The sequence below is a fragment of the Cyprinodon variegatus genome, unplaced genomic scaffold (genome assembly GCF_000732505.1).
Source record: "Cyprinodon variegatus isolate N-32 unplaced genomic scaffold, C_variegatus-1.0 Scaffold181, whole genome shotgun sequence".
NCBI lineage: Eukaryota > Metazoa > Chordata > Actinopteri > Cyprinodontiformes > Cyprinodontidae > Cyprinodon > Cyprinodon variegatus.
In genome coordinates, this window is record NW_015150634.1 from 1 (window position 1) to 20,475 (window position 20,475).

At 35.9% G+C, this 20,475-nt stretch overlaps 2 protein-coding genes across 2 annotated transcripts in view; both read left to right on the plus strand.

Annotated features, from left to right (window-relative positions):
- Positions 1-88: 88 nt before the first annotated feature.
- On the plus strand, positions 89-13,986 carry LOC107087351 (kelch-like protein 9; the record flags this gene model as incomplete). The annotated part of the gene is made up of 5 exons (XM_015378888.1): positions 89-164; positions 253-810; positions 2,359-2,538; positions 2,635-2,748; positions 13,285-13,986. Coding segments are annotated over 5 exons (1,428 nt in total), but the record flags the coding sequence as incomplete, so codon positions are not given.
- Positions 13,987-15,563: 1,577 nt separating this feature from the next.
- LOC107087352 (3 beta-hydroxysteroid dehydrogenase/Delta 5-->4-isomerase-like) overlaps positions 15,564-20,475 on the plus strand; it is a 13,395-nt gene continuing 8,483 nt past the window's right edge. Inside the window, exon 1 of the mRNA XM_015378889.1 lies at positions 15,564-15,578. Coding sequence (XP_015234375.1) covers positions 15,564-15,578 — 15 coding nt within the window. The remainder of the gene's footprint in view (positions 15,579-20,475) is intronic.

Sequence of the window (20,475 nt, forward strand, 5' to 3'; positions counted from 1 at the left end):
ATATAACTATATAAGTACAGGCATTTACAGTTCATCATGTATGATATATCTGAGTTAATGCGATTGTGTTGTTTTTTTTTTGGTATAGATTACCATTGATAACTGTGTGGAAGTGGAAAAGATTGCTACAGACCTGCTTCTTGAAGACGTTCTGGTGAACATAGGTGAGTTAAGACAACCATTGGAACGCCACCACTTATGTGTGAAATTCTCCTACCCTAAAGTGCACCTTTTCCATATTATCAACCCTAGGTAAGTTTGTGAGCCAGAACCTCACAGCGTTGGTTGATTCTGGTCGCTACCAGCAGCTCTCAGAGACCAGCATCGCCAATGCTCTGGCCAGCAACTCGCTGAGCGGTTTTTCCGAGCTGGAGCTCTACCACATTGCCAAAGGTTGGCTGGAGCACGACCCTCCCTCACGTCACTCCTCCGTTTACGCCTTGATGCGCCACATTCGTTTCCCACTTATGAGCCCCAATGAGCTGATTCAGATCTCCCAAGATGAGGAGGAGGAAAGTGACTCCATGATGCGCTCTGATACTGCCTGCGTGAACCTCCTGCTGGAGGCCAGTAACTACCAGATGATGCCTTACATGCAGCCAGCCCTGCAAACCGAGAGGACGCAGATTCGATCAGACGCCACTCACATCCTGGCGCTCGGAGGCGTGATGAGACAACAACTGGTGGTGAGCCGGGAGCTAAGGCTTTATGATGAGAACACCGGCTACTGGAGGCCTCTGAAGCCCATGGATGTGCCTCGTTACCAACACGGGGTGGCTCTTCTTGGAGGCTTCCTCTTTATTGTTGGAGGTGAGAGCTGCTTCTACTTGCACAACAAGCCCGAAATTTAAACCTAAAAACATTTAACCTCGATAAAATAAGGTTATATACATCCAGTGTCTGTCCTGATACCATTTAAATAGTCTTTTTTAAGCCTAAATAAAATTCCAGCTCCGGATGCAAAATATCTTTTACTGACAATACCAGAGAACCAGATGGCAACTGTTAAATGGAGCCCAACTGTCCTGCAATTCCTCGCAGTAAAGCAAAACTGTGCTTTGTGGAAGATCAGCTGATATTAATCAAATAAACTGATCTACCGTACATCTCTAAGATCTAACTCTAAGATCTAGTTAATCCTACCAGAGGCTCATATCAGAATATCAGGAAAGAAACTTTCTGTTCCTAATAAAAGCAAACACAGACACGCATTATACCAATCAATCTACTTATCTATTTCAAATATATGTTGTATTGAGATTACAAGTATTTCTATTAATAAGGACATTTACTCACATTGATCACCTTAGCGCCCACATCTGAACACCTAGGCAGCTTTAGCTTCATTGAACAAGGTGCAGCCTGTATTTAGAGCCCTGTTCAAGTCCTATCCTTCATAGAATAAATAATTTTTGTGTTTTTTTTCACACTGAATCTTTGAATTATCTTCATTATTTCAACACTTCCCTGGGAGGTGCTACAGTAACTGGCTTAGCTGCAGTAAACTACTTACCTGTTTTTCCGTGCACATGAGAAGTATCATACCTTGTCAGTTTTTGCTATTAGCTGCCCTAAAAGTTATTGGAAATCGCTAGATGATATTATAAGCTCATTTGCATATTTGGTAATATCTTGATCTTCCAAAAGGAGAGAGGATTATTGACATGGGCAAGAAAAGTGATTAAAACACAATAAATGAAAGATAAACTCTCTGAAATACTTTTTAGTATTTAGCAATATTTTAACTGAACCAAAATTACATAAATCAATTATGTTATTAAATTGAATTTAAAAACAATTAGCAGAGGCATCAGCCACACACCATTAGCAGAGGCACCAGCTGTTGTTAAAGCTGTGAATGAATATAATCCAAGGAGGGATCCATTTTAGTGCAACTGTTTTAAAGAAAATAAAATATGCTAAATATTATATTTACATCTTGCTTTTCATTCAGGGGGCATCAGTGGAAGCTTTGTGTATGTGTGACTAAAACAGGAGAGTTGCGCTTCTCTCTGAATGCACCACAGGCTGCAGCTGCTGCATCTGACTCTATTGTTATTGTAAATATAGAAAGGGCTTTATTTTTTTAACCTACTGATTAAAATGTAAAACAAAAAAAAAATTTAATCAAGCAGGATGCAGTGAGTTTCTTGGCATATGAATAAGAAAATGTAAAAAAAAAACGAGACTATGAACATTTTAATGTATTGTCGGTGCTATACATGAAGAATGCACTGAGGCTAAGCTGATCATTGTGGTAAAAAGATGTTGATTAATTTCATAGCTTTTAAACAAATGAGATAAAACTCTTTCAAGCTACATTTAGGAGGTTTACCCTGATTCTTTTTTAATTCTTAGGTCAGAGCACATACGACACAAAGGGCAAGACGGCCATAGACAGCGCCTATCGCTATGATCCACGCTTTGACAAATGGCTTCAGATTGCCTCACTCAATGAGAAAAGGACATTTTTCCACCTCAGCGCTCTGAAAGGGAAACTGTTTGCAGTGGGAGGAAGAAACGCCTCAGGGGAAATCGGTAAGCCCACATTCAAAAACTGTCAACATTTCTTGCAAGGAAGGTCCAGTTGTTCATTTTCACCATTTTCTCTCGCTCATTTGTTTTAAAACTCAGACACAGTGGAGTGCTACAACTTAAAGAAAAATGAGTGGACCTTTGTAACCAACATGGTGGAACCTCACTATGGGCATGCTGGAACAGTTCATGGCGGTCTCATGTACATCTCAGGTGAGGGAACCAGCGGTATCCATGCAGTATTTCTGTACAAATTTAGAGTTTGCATTTTTTGTCCTCTAAACAGCTAGACACATTTTAGACATATTTACATAGATTAGTAAGAAGGCTGCCTGCAGGATGGGGCCAAGTGTATTTTTTTTTTTTTGTTTAAATATTATGAAACAAACAAAAAAATCTAGTTGGTATTGTTATTTTCTAGTTGAATAAAACTATATTGAAAACTATTAAAGGATATTGGTGTCTGTCAAAATTGCAATCAGCATGTTGGGCTTTTTAAAGTTGAGTTTTTTGCTATAAAACCCCTAAAACCGCTATTCTCTATTTATTCACTGGATTGCTGATTGCCTGTTGGTAGTACGGGGTTGAAGAGAAGCCACCGGCCGCCATATAGGTACCCCCTAGTTAGACCGGTCTCAATGTGAACAATATGCGCGCTACAGAATCGAAAAACGATGATGTTCTCATTTTCAGGGGAGCTTAAGATTTTTAAAATAAAGATAAATTCATCACTTGGACACACACTTGCTGTTTCATAGCATAAGTAGATTACTTTAATTTATAATAAATAAAAATAGGTGCATCACTTTCCATTGTCAGTATGAAGTCAATGAAGTCTATAAATCATGTAATATGACATACAAACTCGTCACAAGAAAATTAATGTGTTGATGTAACATAATAATACTGATGTGCCAAAAGTGCTAAATTAATGATGTACATGTAATATATAGTATTCATTAGATTGTTATGGTAATTACATCTGATAATTTGAAAAAACTATAAACAGAGTTTATAGTCCAGTGCCTAAAACTTTGATCCTATCTCAATACAACTAAGGCTAAAAGTGCAACACTTTTTTAAATCATTGTTTAGATAAAACAGGTGAAGATAAAAAGATGAAACAGAGGGGGGAAATAAGGACAGCATCTGTCCCAGCTCATATAATCATAAGAAATATGTTCAGTATATCTTCAGTACAGGGGCTGTAACAGGGCCCAGTTCTTCAGGGGCACTAGCCCCTGCTGGCCCACCCGTCTAGAGCCGTCCATGTCACATTGGAGCCATGTGTGGACAAATTTACACCAGATATTGGCAACAAGCCAAGTAATCAAAATATACAGAAAATAAAAGATTAGCTAAAAATGTAATCTCTTAAACATTAGGTTTTTTTTAACAACCTTATGTAAAGCTATTCTTATAATGGTACTTTGATGGAACTAGATTAGTTTTATCTGACCAGATAATACTATCGCACTATTTCACTGTTTTTCCAAAAGCAACTTAAAGGTATATTGGAGGATGCTCTTTTTCCGGTTGGATCATCAAAATTAATGGTCCTCCTAATTGTCAATCAATCTAGTGATAAGTTTATGTAAGGCCGTCCTACGAGCTCGTCCCCAGTTAGCTATCTTTTTCTCCACATGCAAACTTTCAGGCTTATATCTGTGGTGAGCTACAGTTTCTTTGGGTGATTCTTTCACATGATGGCGTACACTGATAGCACAGGTTCCCACTGATGCTTCTATTACAAAGTTTCTGCTCGACAGGTAAAGTTTGGCATGCTATTTGGAGAAAGTCAAAAAAGAGAAATGGGCTCGCGCATGATCTTGCACACATTTAAAATAGGTGTTCCCTCTCAGGAGCAGGTACAGAGTTTTGCATGTGCATTGTTTTTTGTGGAGAGGGCGGCTCTTTTAAAAAATTTGCAAAAATCAGCCAGTATACCTTTAGGCAAACCTTTAGCATGCTCCAGCAGTAGAGTATTTTGCAGTCAGTGTGCATAGAGTTTAGGTCTTTCCCTGTTTTGGAATGAATGTTTTCTACTTTTATTATCCTTTTATCTCCTGTCAGAAATCTTACAAAGTGCAAGCTGGTTCATGGTGAAATTATGCATTTTCCCCCAGATGCAGACAATGGCTATAACTGCACTCAGTGGAACATTCAGACATGCAGAAATGAACAGTGACCATATGCATACTTAGCAGCAGCAATCCTTTTATCTCATATAAATCGCTTCATTTTTACCAACTGACCCACTTTTCACAGTATTTTGTAGAGAGAAACCTTTTGTAGGCTAGCTGATATTTATCTGGGCATAGCACCAACTAAACATTGACAGATTTCCACTGTTTTCATAGCTTTTTAGGCTTGTTTCCAAATCATTTTCTTCATTCATTTAATAGTTATTCCCTGTACATTTCTTTCCATGCACTCACACTGCTTATTTCCAGGCTAACCACCTTCCTCTTTCATAAAAACATAATCTAATTTTACAATATTCTTCTCAACCCTACTCTTTTTTTTTTTTTTACATGGATCTAAAATCCCCTTAAATGTGCTTGGTGTTAAAGCCTGTGTCATCTCTTATTATTTCCATCCATGGTTACTGGTTTTGTTATTTTAGACCAGCAGATTGGTCGCAAGCTATATTTAAAACTCACAGTTATGTCATAGTTTAGTCACTTCTCCCTGATTCTGCATACTGGGGTGACTTAACTTCTAAAATAGAGCTGTAACTCCCTTAGATTGGTCAAAACTCATGGAAATGTTTTATTTCATAAAATAAAAGCAAAGAGTTAAGCATCTAAAGTCACATTTAGCAATAGTTTTATGTTGAAACGCATTTGCTAATTTATGACATGCTTACTCACATAATGTAAGCTTAAGTTTTGAAGTATTTAGCCTAGTTTTAAGTATAAATTTCCAAACAGGACACCAGACACCTGCCACTGACATTAGAGTGAAGCCGAGTGAAGTCATTTTACCTAAGCCACAAAATAACCTTTCTAAAAATGAGCCTTGCCAAAAATGACTCACCCTGTATGTGCAGAGAAAAGGTTTTATCTCTTTTTGCATCATTTCCAAAGGTCACTTTCTTTCTTTTTTTCCAATGAGACAAAACAAGAGTTTTTTCATTGATTCCCATGCTTTACAAAAAAAGCATTTAAACTTATTTAATTTTGATTAATTGCATTGATCTTGTCTAATAGAAACTGCATGTTGTAGTTTGATGGTTACAGCAAAGCATCAAAGATAAGCAAGAGAGTGCAAGTTTGACACAAAACTAAAGATCAAATTACCCTGAGCAACTATCTAACCACACTTCCTCACAGGGTCCCTTTCACAGCTCCTAAACCACACATTTCTTCTTCTTTCTGGTTTGATAGCCACTGTTCACACAGGCAGCTGCAGCCACAGAGCAAAGCAGGGTTGTTTTTACCTTTGTTTTGATATTATTGTGGGATTTTTAACATAGTAATCTTACCAATGGGAAAATATTCCTAATCAGAGCTCTGTGACACTTTGGAATCCTCTGGAAGGAAATGCACGTTTGCAATTACTGCTGAATCTAAGATTAAGCAAGTAGTATGCACAGTTAAATCCTTTTATTATTAAATCCTTATCTTTCAGTATTTATTGTTAAGTTTGTAGAAAGCATTTTCTTAGTTGACCTATTTGAAACTTTTTCTGGTTTACCGGAAGACCTCGACAAGCCGCTCTCAACCTGATCTAGGTAACCTTGGACAGGAAAACCACTTCTTGCACTGAGAGCAGAGAGCAGCCCATGTGTTTCACATGCAGCACTGAGAACCAGGAAGTCTAAAGGCCTGTGGTTAAGGTGGGCCTCAGAGATGTGGAACAAAGTCTAAACCTACAGATTCTTAATCATCTTATATTAGTAAAGATGTCTTTATGTGTATAACAAAATAGACCATGTTAGGATTGAATGGTGGCTTGTTTAGTTCTGTATTAAGTCTGCAGCATTTTTTTCTACTTTTACTTTAGCTGTCAGGATGCGACCACACACTTTAAGCATTTTAAAGGGATTTAATGTCAGCAACTGAACAGGATCTAGCAGGAAGTGTTTCCATTTTCACTAGTGTTGCACCAATACCAGCATCTGGCGGGGCCCCGATCCGGCACTAAAATGGTGGTAAATACAGACAAATAGGGCACCGATACCATTTTGAGAGTTTAAAAAGTTTATTCAACTATTGTCACCCATTCCAGGTAGGCAATAAAAAGTTCTACTGGATTCACTTTGTATTAGTCTTTTTCCTGCTTCAAAAAGGTAGGCAGCAGCTTGACTAAGCCATGATGACAATTATTTTACATCCAAGTAGGATGCAGTTCTTCATATATACACACTCACACACAACAATTTGAAACTGATGGTATCGGTATCGGTCAATACTGCACAGCCAGGTATGGGGTATCGGTATCTAGGCAAAAAAATGGCATCGGTGCAACACTAGATTTCACATGAACTCAGTCCAGCTTCCTCATTCCTGCTGACGAAAAGCATCCCCACTGTGTAAAGCTTCCACACCCACATGTCAGAGTGTGTTCATTTCATTGTACAGCAGTAGTTTTCAAACACAGGGTTTTTGTTCATGAAAAAAAAAAAAAATAGTTTACTCTCATGTAGCCTTCAGACCGTCCACAGGCCGCATAGTTACTGGCAAACCAAGCATTTTGTTTCTGTCAACAACCGTTTTCTTTCTTCCCCTTTTTCCATAAAGCCAAGATTTATGAGGGGAAAGACTAACAATTGTCCCGTCTTTAACCTCTCAGAGCAAAAATATATTTTTTAAATAGGACAATTTGCCAATTTAATAATATTTATGCTAAAAATAAGAACAAAATAGCTTGGTTATGTTATTTAAAGTGCATAATATCTGATTATCTTACTTTAAAGGAAAGAATCCACATTCCACTAGTAGTATTATAATATTATTTACTTGCTCAAATTAAGGGCAATTACATTTATTCTTAAGAAAATGTTTCATTTTCTTGTATCAGTTTATTCAGTGTTCCAACTTAAACTGCAGAACATTTGCAGGGTTTTGCACTTAAGGCAAATAAACTTCATCATACTTCTGTTTCACTGTCTTGTTAAAATATTGAATGAAATATTATTTGAAACTATATCATAAAAACGTATAAAGGAGATGGTGATAACAGATGAAATGATTGATAGAGACCAGTAAACATTTCGTCTGTTTATAAAATCATAGGAAGGATAGTAAGATGTGAGTGTGCATATTCTTCCCTGTGAACTGTAGCTTTAACATTAAACTCGCTGAAAAAAAAAACAAAAACAAAAGAAAGGATATTTATTTAATCTGCAAATCAGACATTTTTCAAATTACCTGACTCTAGTTTTTATTACTCTTTGTTATCTAAGTTTAATCTGCACTCTAAAAAATGATTTTGATGTAAAAATAATTAAAAAATAACCTTTACATGTTAGGTAGAAAATTAACTTAACAGCCAAATCCTTCCTTTTGTTTACAGCAGGAGATTTAGTATAAAAAAAAAGAAAATCTAAAAATGTTGTAACGATTTTGCCGATCATGATATAAGCATGTCCCCATAAGCAACATCTCTGCTGAAGTCAGCCCAAGAGAACTTTGCAAAAACACTGTGAATGCATTAAAGATAATCAGTTAGATATTTGCTTAAATCTATCTGTATATAAATCAACATTATTATCATTTATTATTGTTCTGCAAAAAAAGAAAAAAATCAGCAGTTTCAATTTGAGACATATTGTGCAGCCGTGTTGATAACGCAGCACAGCTAACTGCTGCAACCACAGGAAAGCAGTGTGGATGGAGGCGTTGACCACTGCTGCTTTGCAACACACAGATCTTGGGTTTGATGTTTTTAAGTTTCAATAGATGTTACCTTATTCTGTTTTGTAGGGGGTTTTTTTGTAAATATTGAAATGAAATACACTTTACTAAAATTGACTAAATTTACTGCAAATTGTTATTTTTAAATTCTATAGTTTGTTTTTTATAGTGTAGAATCCATTTGTTTTAATCATACAAGCCAAACAAAAAGGGATTTTTTTCACATATTTTTTTTATCAATATTAGCATAAACTATATATAATTTTTTTTCAAGATATCTTCCATGTGAAATGTATTGTATTAAAAATGTTCTGTTTAACATTACAGAAAGACCACATGAAAGATTTTAAGGCTTGTTTTTTAAGCTATACATTTGAAATCAAGAAACCAAGTTTAGCAGGAACAAATTTCTCTACAAGAACAATAAACAGAGGTCATTGTATTTTATTCACTTTGCATTAATGACTTAAATTAAGAGCAGAAGCAATGTCCCATTGTAGTTGTAAAAGAGCAGTTCAACCAACAGGCATCCATGGAAAAAAAAAAGAGTTTCTTTTAACAAAAAAATCTTTTATTAAGCTTCCTGAAACATAAGCACCTACTGTACCTACAAATGATTTCAGTTTCTAACCCTTTAAAGCCTAAACCGTGAAATGATTTTCAGAAAACTTAAAATACTGTTTTCACTGAACACTCAAAGTAAAAACAAAAACATGCTTTTTTAATTAGTTCAATTAGATAAGGTTTCATTTCCATGCAACTTATTATAGATTTTCTGTTAACTATGTGTGTCTGTATGAGCAAGGTTGTCCAGCAACACAAATATCCCACTGATGATGTAGAGTTAAAAAAAAAAAAAAAAAAACTCATGTATTTAATATGATACACTTGGTGTTAAGGGGCTAATGGTCATTCACCATTACTGGTCAAACTGAAATGACTGGATTCCAGTCACCAACCATTCTGTCAGTGCATTGCTTAAATAAATGATGGTAACCATATTATGTAAAAACGTTACTTGTTAAAGATGTCATGATGTTTTGTCTCCAATATAGATTTATCTCGGAGGCTATTATTGTGAGGATTAGTGGATACTTGTTGAGGATCCAAATGCAGAACTGAAGAGGCAGAGATGATATCTTGCTACATTTAATAAGGAAGTAAAAATATAGAATCCGTAATCCAGAACTGATCATAGGAAACGTAAGAAACAAAAACTAGGAGACACTAATGAGGAATAAACTGAAGGAATGAGGAGAATCCAGCAACCAGTAACTGCAGAGGATTATAAATACCAAAGAGAGAAATGAATGGAGTAATCAGCTGATTGGGAGCAGGTGTGGACAGAGGGGTCTAGAAGGGAGCTAGGGGAAAGGAGACAAGGAATACAACAGTGCTTCATCATAATGTATAACTCTAAACGGAAAATAAACTGATGACATGGAAAACGGAATGTAAATCAAAGTGTAACTTAAAACTCAAAAAGAAAAAAGAATTTGTACTCCATTTTGGGAAAGACACTATTGGAATAATGCGTTAGTATGAGAAATAAGGAACAGAATGATCACATTTTGGATAAAGAAAATAGGTGGTTTAAGAGAGAAAAAACAACCTTAAACAGAGGAGGTGGACTCAGCTTTGAGTTATTCCCTTCCAGTTATCATCGCAACCCCAGCCCCTGTACAGGAGAGCAGAGGACCTCACCTATTCAGCCAGGCCAACTATTCCCTTTAACGGCCCCCCTTTTAGACACTTAGAAAGGTATGGAGTATTGCAGGCTAACAAAAGAAGCCAAACAAAGCCCATCCCAAAATGCTGGACCCCTTCGTCCATTTCAATTTGCATTTTTCCAAAATAAAAACAAGGCTTTGTTGGGCTACTGTATAAAACCTCAAGCTCAACACTATTCTTGACATTTTTTATTGAAAAAGCTTCTTAGATGGGAAGCGAAACGTCTTCAAACTTGGAAACAAAGTCCAGTTGATGGCTTTTAATTTTCTTTTCTTTTTTTTGGCAAATTTAGAGAGGGCAGAATCATGCGAATTGTTAATGGAGATGTCTTTACAATAGTAGAATCCACAGGACCAGAATGTGGAAAACTAGCTCAATTTAATAATAAAAAAAAAGTCACCACAATACAGCTTCTGAATATACAATTATATATCTTCTTTAGGGAAGAGTACTCACAATTGGTCTCTTGTTAGAGTACACAGCAAAAAATGAAATCTGATTAAGACAATTTTTCAAGAAATAATTTTTGCTTTAGTTAAGTAGGAAAATTTTAATATTTTAAAAGTTAGGAAAAAAATTTTTTCATTTACATAGCATAATTATCTTATTTCAATTGTAAAATTATTCATTTCATTGGCAGATTATCTTATTAACCTGCTCAAATAAAGGGAAAATCCCCTTTTTCAGATTTTTGTACTTATTTATTGATCAGTGTTTGCAGTGTATAGCACTCCTTCATATTCTCTATTCAGATAAAAAAGATTACTCAAATAAAATGAAAAAGTTATTTGATAAAAAGAATACAATTTGTGTTGTGCGTTTCCTAAAAATGAAATAGGTACAGACGGCAGTTTAACGTGCACAGATCAAATAGCAAAAAGATCGTTTTTGTTTAAATTTGGAGCTTAATGGGGAGATGATTGACCTGCGGGTGACCTTTTTTTTGTTTTTTACTTTTTTTACAAATAACCATTTTAAGTGCACAAACCTGCACTAAAAAAAACAATAACCATTCAGTCTATTTGCTGAGTTTTTTCAAGTAGGTATGGGGTCAGCTTCGCGCAGCTGAAGTTCCTCCAGTTTGATGATACGGTCAAAGTTGTAAATAGTGTGCAACTGAAATGCAGAGCAGTAAATTCTTCCTAATGGCAAAATAACAGAATATGGAAATAGAAAAACTAATGAAATGCTTAAGGAAACACAAAAAAGCCCAGCCAATTCTTAAAGTAAACCTAAGAGATAACTAACAGACGAGGTAAATCAAAAGATTCATAAGAACCCCAAACTATTATAAATACTCTATTACTGAGTAACTAATCTTCTTACTACTTGTTACTACAACAGAATCAATATTATAAAATGTATGCAAAGTTGCAAAAAGGTTAAGCTATATGTTAAATTAGGTGCTTTAAAAAATCCATGAATTACAGTAGTTACACAATAAGAGAAGAAGCTATTCTAAAATGTTTCTATACATACGTATATACCTTCTGGGCCCACATCTGGGCCTGCTTTGGGTCTGACCAGCTGCCATGAGGCTGTTGTCGTCCCTTTGCCCCTTTACTCTGAGGTGCGTTTGGATATAGCTCTGGTCTCCTCTGTGTCAAACCTGGGCTCTTTGGGGTTGGTCTGGAGCCAATCACACCTCCCATTGAGCATTTCTTCCTGCTGAAGAAGCCGTATAAACCTTATAGACAAGCACACTTATGGTTATACACCACAGGTGTTCTGCGATTCACAGTTATGCTTAATAGTAAGCTGTAGCTTAAGCAATGCATAGCTTTAAATAACATTATTTGATCTTCATGGTTTTGCTTTCAGTGTTTTTATTCCTGTGTTTCCTGCATGTCGACGGGACACACTGCAAAAAACGTAAATCTAAGTAAATCCGTTTTTTGTAAAATAAGTGCATTTTTCCTTAAATTGAGTAGGTGAGCGAGACATGTTGACAATGGAGTAAGAATTTACATTTAAAATAAGAAAAAACAATTGCAGTCTCTTATTTCGAGTGCATATTATCTGATTATCTTAAGGGGTAAAAAATGTTCATTCCGTTTCAAATTATTTGAATTTCCTACTCAAATTAAGGGGAAAAAACTGTATTTTAAGAAATTTGTACTCATTTTCAGAATGTTTTTTGCAGTGTACTCCATCTTTTATCATGGTTGATGTGTTTTTTCATGTTTTCCTTCTTTTTTTCTGTCAAGTTTGAAAGCAGACTTCCAGGAGTTTTTTTCCAGATTTTTTTTTCTATATTTTCCTTTTTGTCTTTCCCTTATTCTTTCTTTTTCTCTCCCTCTTCCCTTTCTCTATCTCTCTATCCTTTTCTCTGTTTCTCTTCCCTTCACCTCATACCCCCTCTCCCCCTTTCACCTCTCCTTAAGTCTCCATGTCCATTGCATGCTGTTTGTTTTTTTTTTTTTAAGGAACTTCTCATAAAGTGCATTTCTGTTTAAAATAACTTTGTTGTTTTTTTGTTGTTTTTTTTTGAGTGAATTTACTCACGATCGATAATCTGGAATTTTATTCAAGTTAGAGTAGCGACACTTCATCATATTTTAAGTGAAATTAATAAGTGCAATGTGGTAAAATAGTTCTAAACATTTTTTGTTTGTTTTTATCTTAAAAGCTTCTCAACGTAAATAGTTACTACCGACCTCTACTTACACCACTAACAATAGGTATTATTTACCTGCATGATTTTAAATCGGACATCACAGCAGCTGTAATATCTAACATGTATGAGAGGTCCTGAGTATTTTATTATAAAAAAATATACAGTTAAAAGAATGTGATTCAAATATTTGTAGAGAAAAAAAAGTGCAAATATATACAGTTAAATTGACAGGTACCAAAATATATATCAGTGTGTTGTGAGGAAAAAAAGAAAATCTACTTTGCAAATATTTAAAGTGAAAAAGCAAAAAAAATACTAAAAAACTTCAACAGGCTTCCTTACCTAGAAGCCAAGTTACTTTAAGTGGTTCTCTTTAAATTTTAGTGTCCAATTCATGCCAAAGAGTTATACAATACCCAACCTTACTGGAACATTTCTTCCTATCCATAGTTTCACTGGAAAAACAGCAATATTTGTTTTGTTTTATTAAATAAAACAACATGTGCTCAGGTGAAGCATCTAACTTGTTTTCTTTTACAGGCGGCATCACCCGTGACACCTTCCAGAAGGAGCTTTGGTGTTATGACCCAGTCGCCGACTCGTGGAGTCGAAGGGCCGACATGATGGAGCTCCGTGGCCTGCACTGCATGTGCACCGTGGGGGACAGGCTCTACGTGATGGGCGGGAATCACTTCAGAGGCAGCAGTGATTACGACGACGTCCTGGGATGCGAATACTACAGCCCGGACACGGACCAGTGGACGGTGGTGGCCCCGATGCCCCGGGGCCAGAGCGATGTTGGCGTGACGGTTTTCAACGGGCAGATCTATGTGGTAGGGGGATACTCCTGGAACAGCAGATGCATGGTGGACATCGTCCAGCGGTATGACCCAGAGCAGGACGTGTGGGACAGGGTATTCAATGTGCTGGAGCCCCTGGGGGGGATCCGGGCCTGCACAATGACTGTTCATCTGCCGGAGGGGTTGGTGGATGAGGCTGAGATACAAGATTGCCTGTTACCCACGGCTAAGAACTGCTAGCCACACGCACGGGGCTTTCCAGCTTACACCTTGCAATTTGTGGGTTGTAACACAGGTTTCATGTGCAAAAAAAGTCAGTTTAACACAAATCTTTTAACCTGTCATCATTTCCTGTCCTTTTTATAAGCTGTTAGCCATGTAGCATCCTTCATTCTCTGCTGCCTGTGTTATTTCTAAGGTTTGCAATAAAAGATCAAACCAGCCTGGGGTCGTTTCACTAAACACTGAAGAGTTCTGTTTTACAAACAAACCATCAGTCAAACTAATTTATCACCATTAAAATTCTGTCATAGAAAAGGATACTGAATAAAATCACAGCAATAAAACAAAAGCTTAACAAGAGTTGCCTTTGTGGAACATGGACTTCTCCTCTACAGTAAGAAACGCTCTAAAGGACTGAACCGAATTTGCGGAATTGAAATAAGGGTGATGCTGCGTGTGTGCTGAAAAAGCCACAGAGAGGCTCGCTTGTGTTTTTATAAGTGAAACTTTTGTAGCTCAGTCATGAGACATCAGCCCCTGCCATTGCTACAAAGACCACATGTCGTTTTCATGTCAGAGAAGTGGAACTCACTGTCCTCTATTTAATTAGGCCTCTAAGCAAAATCTGGGCTTTCAAACTGCTGGTTTGGATCTGCTAAATTGTCAGATCCTTTTCTACTAACTGAGAAGATCCACACTTGCTGATTGATGTCAATGTGAGGAAAAGTGAAAAAAGCCCCACAGCAGTTTGCTGTTGAGGGATTTTTTTTGTGTGTTTTGTATCACAGACAACACGCATATGCTCTGCATATCACAAGCTAAGCCTTATCTTAAACCAGGCAAAACACACACACATACTCTTGGCTGTCTGACGACAAAAACTACCCTTGAAACTTCATCCTTCACCTCCAGATAAGAGAACAGACAGCTGTGATTATGGCTGCTATGCCAAGGCCTTTTCAGCTGTGATCGAGACATCTACCTTGGAGCACAAAATGCAGACAATAAAAAAAAGAAAAAAAGAATGACGAAGGCTAATTTGACCGAACAAATAAAGAATAAACTTTATTGGATTTTTGCTCTTATTTTGAAAAGGTAAATAAGATGATCTGCCAATGGAATAATGGCATTTTTCCTTAACACATAACCCTGCAACACTTTCAAATTAAGACTCCTTAAACTAAGATATTATGATCTTGAAATAAGTCTTTTTTTTTCCCTCGTTTTAAATGTAAATAATCTTATTTTATTCAAACATTATATTACCTATCTGCTCAAAACAAGTAAAAATAACTAACTTGTTTTTCTGTTTCTGTAGTCCGGTAGCTCATTTCCTGCAAAAGTGCAAGCAAATTCTTACTATCTCAGATCTAAGTTTAAAAAAAGTTCCTTTGATCTTGATAAGAGATTGATATCAAGCAAGAATAGATTATGTTAGATTATTTATGTTCTGTTGAAAAATGCTATTCAAAGTAAGTGCAACAATCTTTCAGTGCAGAATGATAACTGCACTTCTTTAACTCATGGTATATAATCTCAAAGCAAGTGCTGTTATTTTACATTACTGGTAGATCATTGCACTTATTTTGAGTAAAATTTTCTTAAAAGAAGATTAATAATCTAAAAGATAACAAGACCAAAACAACTTTTAGGCTAGATATAGGATGGTAAAGCCTGGTTAGATGGATACACTTTTTGAAATGGCATATTGTTGCATTCTTATCTTTTATTCATGTGTTTTACAATTTGGTTAGGTCTGTTTGTTAGTGAACCTATAGCGCTTGGAGAATAACCTAGATGACCTGGCCGGAGGTACAATATTGTGCATGAAAAGTTTGTTTACAAGGAGCCAAGAAACTCCCAGTGGAAGTGTGAAAATAAAGATATAAAAAGTCCATGATCATGTTTGAAAACGTGCAAAAATAATTGGATGCCAAAAAAAACTAAGACACAAGCATGATTTGAAACAAGATGTGAAAGTTGACACAAGCAAAGCTGCCAAATTGATAGATGCATAGGTAGGTACTGCCCTCAGATGGCGACGGCGTACAGCAAAGTTTCTGTCTACAGGTCGCTCCTTGCAAAACTCTGTCTCAGGCTTAAAAACGGCCGTTTAGATAAAATTCATCAGGAAGAAATTCTGGCGTAAAAATTATTTAAAGAATAACAGGGCCTCCTATGAAAGACAAGGTCACTGTTATACAACATCTAATTTCATTATTTCTTTTAATTTAGCGACTGTTAATTTCTCAATAAATGGATCGCTGAAGTTAGTTTATATCATGGTGTTAATACAAACATTAAAGTATAAAATCATATTTAGTAAATTAAGGAATATCTTGTCAGGTGATATGTGGCCTTTTAAAATATCAACCTTTAAATAGCTATTAAAAATGCTTTTCATTAACCCCACATTTCAGGCTGGTGCAGGCCTTCCCTGGACACTGTACATACGCCCAGTGGGCCGACATCAATTTGCTGGCAAGCCTGTCACAATTTAATCAAAAACGTTTATATGAATTGATATGAAATCATTTATCAATTTAGCAAATGATAAAATAATCTGTATGAGTAATGTATTTTGTATATTTTTTATTTTGTGTATTTTTCTATTTTGGTCATTACCAGAATTTTTATATATATATATATATATATATATATATATATATATATATGCTATATATATAGATTTTAATTTTTTTTTCTCCACAATGCTGTGTATCTCCCCATTAAATAAAATTATTCATGGTGGGCTACTGTGGCCAAAAATGCCCAGTGCTGTTTGCTGGACTCAGTCCAGCCCTGGTCTGGTGTAATATTAAAAATCACTAATGTTTTGTTTTTATTAGCTGTAAGTGAAAAATCATTATAATTAATAGTTAGAAGGTCATGAAAATGTGTGAGTAATGTGTGTAATTAATCTATATGATGTCTTTCCCTTGGCCAATTAAAGTTATTTTTTTAATGTTACTTAGTTTTATTGCATAGGCTATAATTGTATTATATATCATGTTTTATAGCAAAAGAATATCCAGAATTCAGCTTGGATATCATGTAAAACATTTTTACACATGTTTATACAATAATGATTGTTTTGTGATCCACATCAACTAAGGGAGGACTGCTACCTTGAAACTTTTCCAGACGACAGTCAGTGACATCCTCAAAAGGACTCATACATTTATTTCTAAATATATGTGCTATTCCATAAACAGAAAGTTAAGTACAATGACGCAGTGTGGTTAAAAAAAAAATAAAAAAAAAAAAGGTCGTCTAAGCATTAGGGAAGACCACATCCTGGAGAAAACAGATTAAAACTGGGGCTAAATTCTGGGCTTTGCTGTCGTTCACTGCAAATATTGTAATCTCTGTATGTCAACTTTTCTTTAAATAAGGATATTTTCCAATGATTTCAGGATGTAAATAAAAGAATTTGCTAATGAAATATGGGATCTATGCTAAACAAAACAAAAAACAACAACAACTTCTTTATCTAAGTTCATAATATCTAATTATCTTGTCTTAGGCAAAATAAATTTCCTACAAATTCTTTACAAATTTTTACTTATTTTTAGATCAGTTTTTGCAGCGTTGCCACCACTCAGACGTATCGCTGCTTTTAAGTAAACATTTCTGTGATATTTAATCTTGAGGTAGAGGATTAAGGGTAGAAAGTGTTAACACCACTTACTGCTTTCTCTAAACAGTTCGAAACAATACCATCATGTGCTGAAATCTAACACCAAAAAAAGGAAATTTTTAATGATTTCATTTGTTTACAACACAGAAAATCTTGAGACGGTTTGTCTTACAAAGTTCCAGCACTTTGACACAAGACATTAAATGTATGATTACTAACTGACTTGTCCCAAATTAAATTCCCTGCCTCCATCAGTGGTAAGAGTGGCTACAAGGTAAAAAAAAAAAAAAAAACACTGACGGTTTCCACAACTCACTCGTTTGACCCCCACTTTATAGTTTACAGAGCAAACAAGGGGCCAGCTACGATTAAACATTTGGCAGAATAAAAACACATCTGGTCGTATGTCAGACAAATGTTCCCTTGAAATGTCTGTGTCTCGTTTTATTAGGTTGATGTAGCCTTGTACTCTTTCACATCACTAAATTAGTTCCCCCTAATGTAAAGATTTTATCATCTTGTGTTTCCTCACTAAGGTTTCTAGATTAGTCCTTATTTGTGAAAAAAAGCCATCTTTATAAAACATTCTAAGATACACAGACAAACAAGGAGTATGAAAGGCAACTTTATTAATAAAACCCTAATTTTTTCTTTTACAAATCCTTTCCATTTGACAAGTAAGAAACAGTGCAGCTGTTAAAAAAAGACTTCATCAAATAAAGTTTGAAATAAACTACTTTAGATAATAACAGGTTTTCTAGTAGGTAAAGTTTCATCAGAGATCACAAAAATCCTTTTAAAGTCGTAGGGAAATCATTTTTAAAAGTCAAATCATTGTGGCTTAAACATGTATAAAATTAAAATGTATGACGAAGGAGACTCATCCACGACCTCCGACACAAAACTCTCCTCCTCTTGCATGTTTCCTCTGTCCATAGTGTTCCTTGACAGTGTAGTTTCTAAGTCACCAATTTAGTGCTACTTGGTCCCAATGGAATTTCCCATTGGGAACCTACTAGCACTAAGTTCTTAACTGGTTAGCAAGATGCTTCCGACAAACTGGTCACAATCAAACTTGCTTGTGAACCTTCCGCCATAACAATCCCGCCTCCTTGATAAAAGCTGAATCGCATTCACTTCATTCATGCATGTAAAGTCATGCACCACTCCGGAAAATTCGGAAATGCAACCATTGGAAGAGCCGTTTCCTTACAACTTTAACAGATATCAGTGTAACTACAGTAAATATATACAGATGACACACTGTTGTGACTGTGAACAATTTCCAGCTAAAAGAACCCACACAAAAATTTGCCAAAGTTTTCTTTGGCTATATAAAAGCAAAAGTTGAGAAAAGCTTTTTAAACAAACGGGAAGCGTTCAAAAGTTAGCTCACAGCATGAATTAATAAAGCTAGAAACAACCAAAAAGGCACTCTACACCTGGGTGAAGAGATGGACTCAGATCTGAATCTCCAGAGGCTCATAAAAACGATAACAAATGTGGCCACCTATCGCTTGGAGAACATTTCCAGGATTAAAGGTCTAATGTCTGCCTAAGAAGTAGATCAGACAGCTGCAGCTGATCCAGAATGCTGCTCCCCTCATCCTCACTAAAACTTAGAAAGTGGAGCACACCACCCCAGCGCTAAACACATAACACCTGCTCCCTGTACCTTAGAGAATAGACTTTAAAATATGCATTTAAGTCTATCAATCATTTCATGGATTAGCAATAAAATACATAACAGACCTGCTGTCAGTGGAATAAAACACCAACCACTCAGGTCCTTTGGCCTTAATCTATTTTCTATACCAGAACCAAACTGGGGAAGCAGATTTTACTTTTATTTTTTGTGCTCCATTCATCTGGAATAAACTCCCAGAAAACGGTAAAGAGCATTTAAACCATTTTGTTGCTTCAAATCAATATTAAGAATGTATTTGTCTAGAGCGGCCTTTGACTTTGCTATCTAAACATTTTAAGTTCCAGTCTTACTTTCATTACATATTCTTAATCACTATTTTTTTTTATTATCAATCATTTTATCTATTTTTATATCTATAAAGGAACCTTTAGAGGCACATAAAGGCAGAAACCAAGTCAACTTTTTATCACCTGAAGAACATTTCCATGAATAAAGGACTAATGTCTAAGCAGGATCCAGAAAAACTAATTCATGCATTTATCTTAGAAATGATCACTGCAGCAGTATCTTCATTGGTTTGCAAAAAAAGTCCATCAGACAGCTGATCCAAAACACTGCTGCCCACGTTCTCACTAGAACTAAGAAAGCAGAGCACATCAGCCTGGTTCTGAAGTCCTTCCAATGGCTCCCTGTAGCTCAGAGAATAGACTTTAAAATTCTTCTGTAGTCTATAAAAAAAGATCAGGACCTCAATAACAAGTTTGTTGTCCGTTTATCAACCTCCCACATCACTCAGGTCTTTTAGTTCCAGCCTACTCTGTTCACCCAGAACTAGAACCAAATATGGAGAAGCAGAATTTAGTTCCTGTGCTCCACTGATCTGGAACAAACTCCCAGAGGACTGGAAAAGTGCTAAAAGCCTGAGTTCTTTTAAGTCAAAAAACACATTTGTTTAGAGCTGCCTTTGCTTTTTTTTTTTTTTAGAGCTGCCTTTAAATGTTCACTGAGGTATTATTAGTTCAAGGCTGTGGTCCAAATATTTTCTTTTATTGTCTACTGTAATTCATGTAAAGCCCCTTGAATTGTCTTTGCACTGAATGTAGTGCTATGAATGATAATTATTATCCTAATAATTATATTACATTCTATATAACCTTTTTTTGCCTCCATTTCACTGCAAATTTCTTTTCTTCTCCTGCACAGGACCTTTAATTGTCTTGCCACAGAAATGTGCAATAGAAATAAACTCACCTACTTGCCTTGGTGCAGTAGAAACACATGTGTGTGGTGCAGGTGGAGCCTGTGCTGCATCTACAAAGGCTAGAAATCCTTGACACAGCTGTTTGGGTTTGACTCCTAACCTCGGGGCCTTTGCTTCACCTTCTGCCCATTTCCTGTCAATAAAGTTCACTAGTTTTATT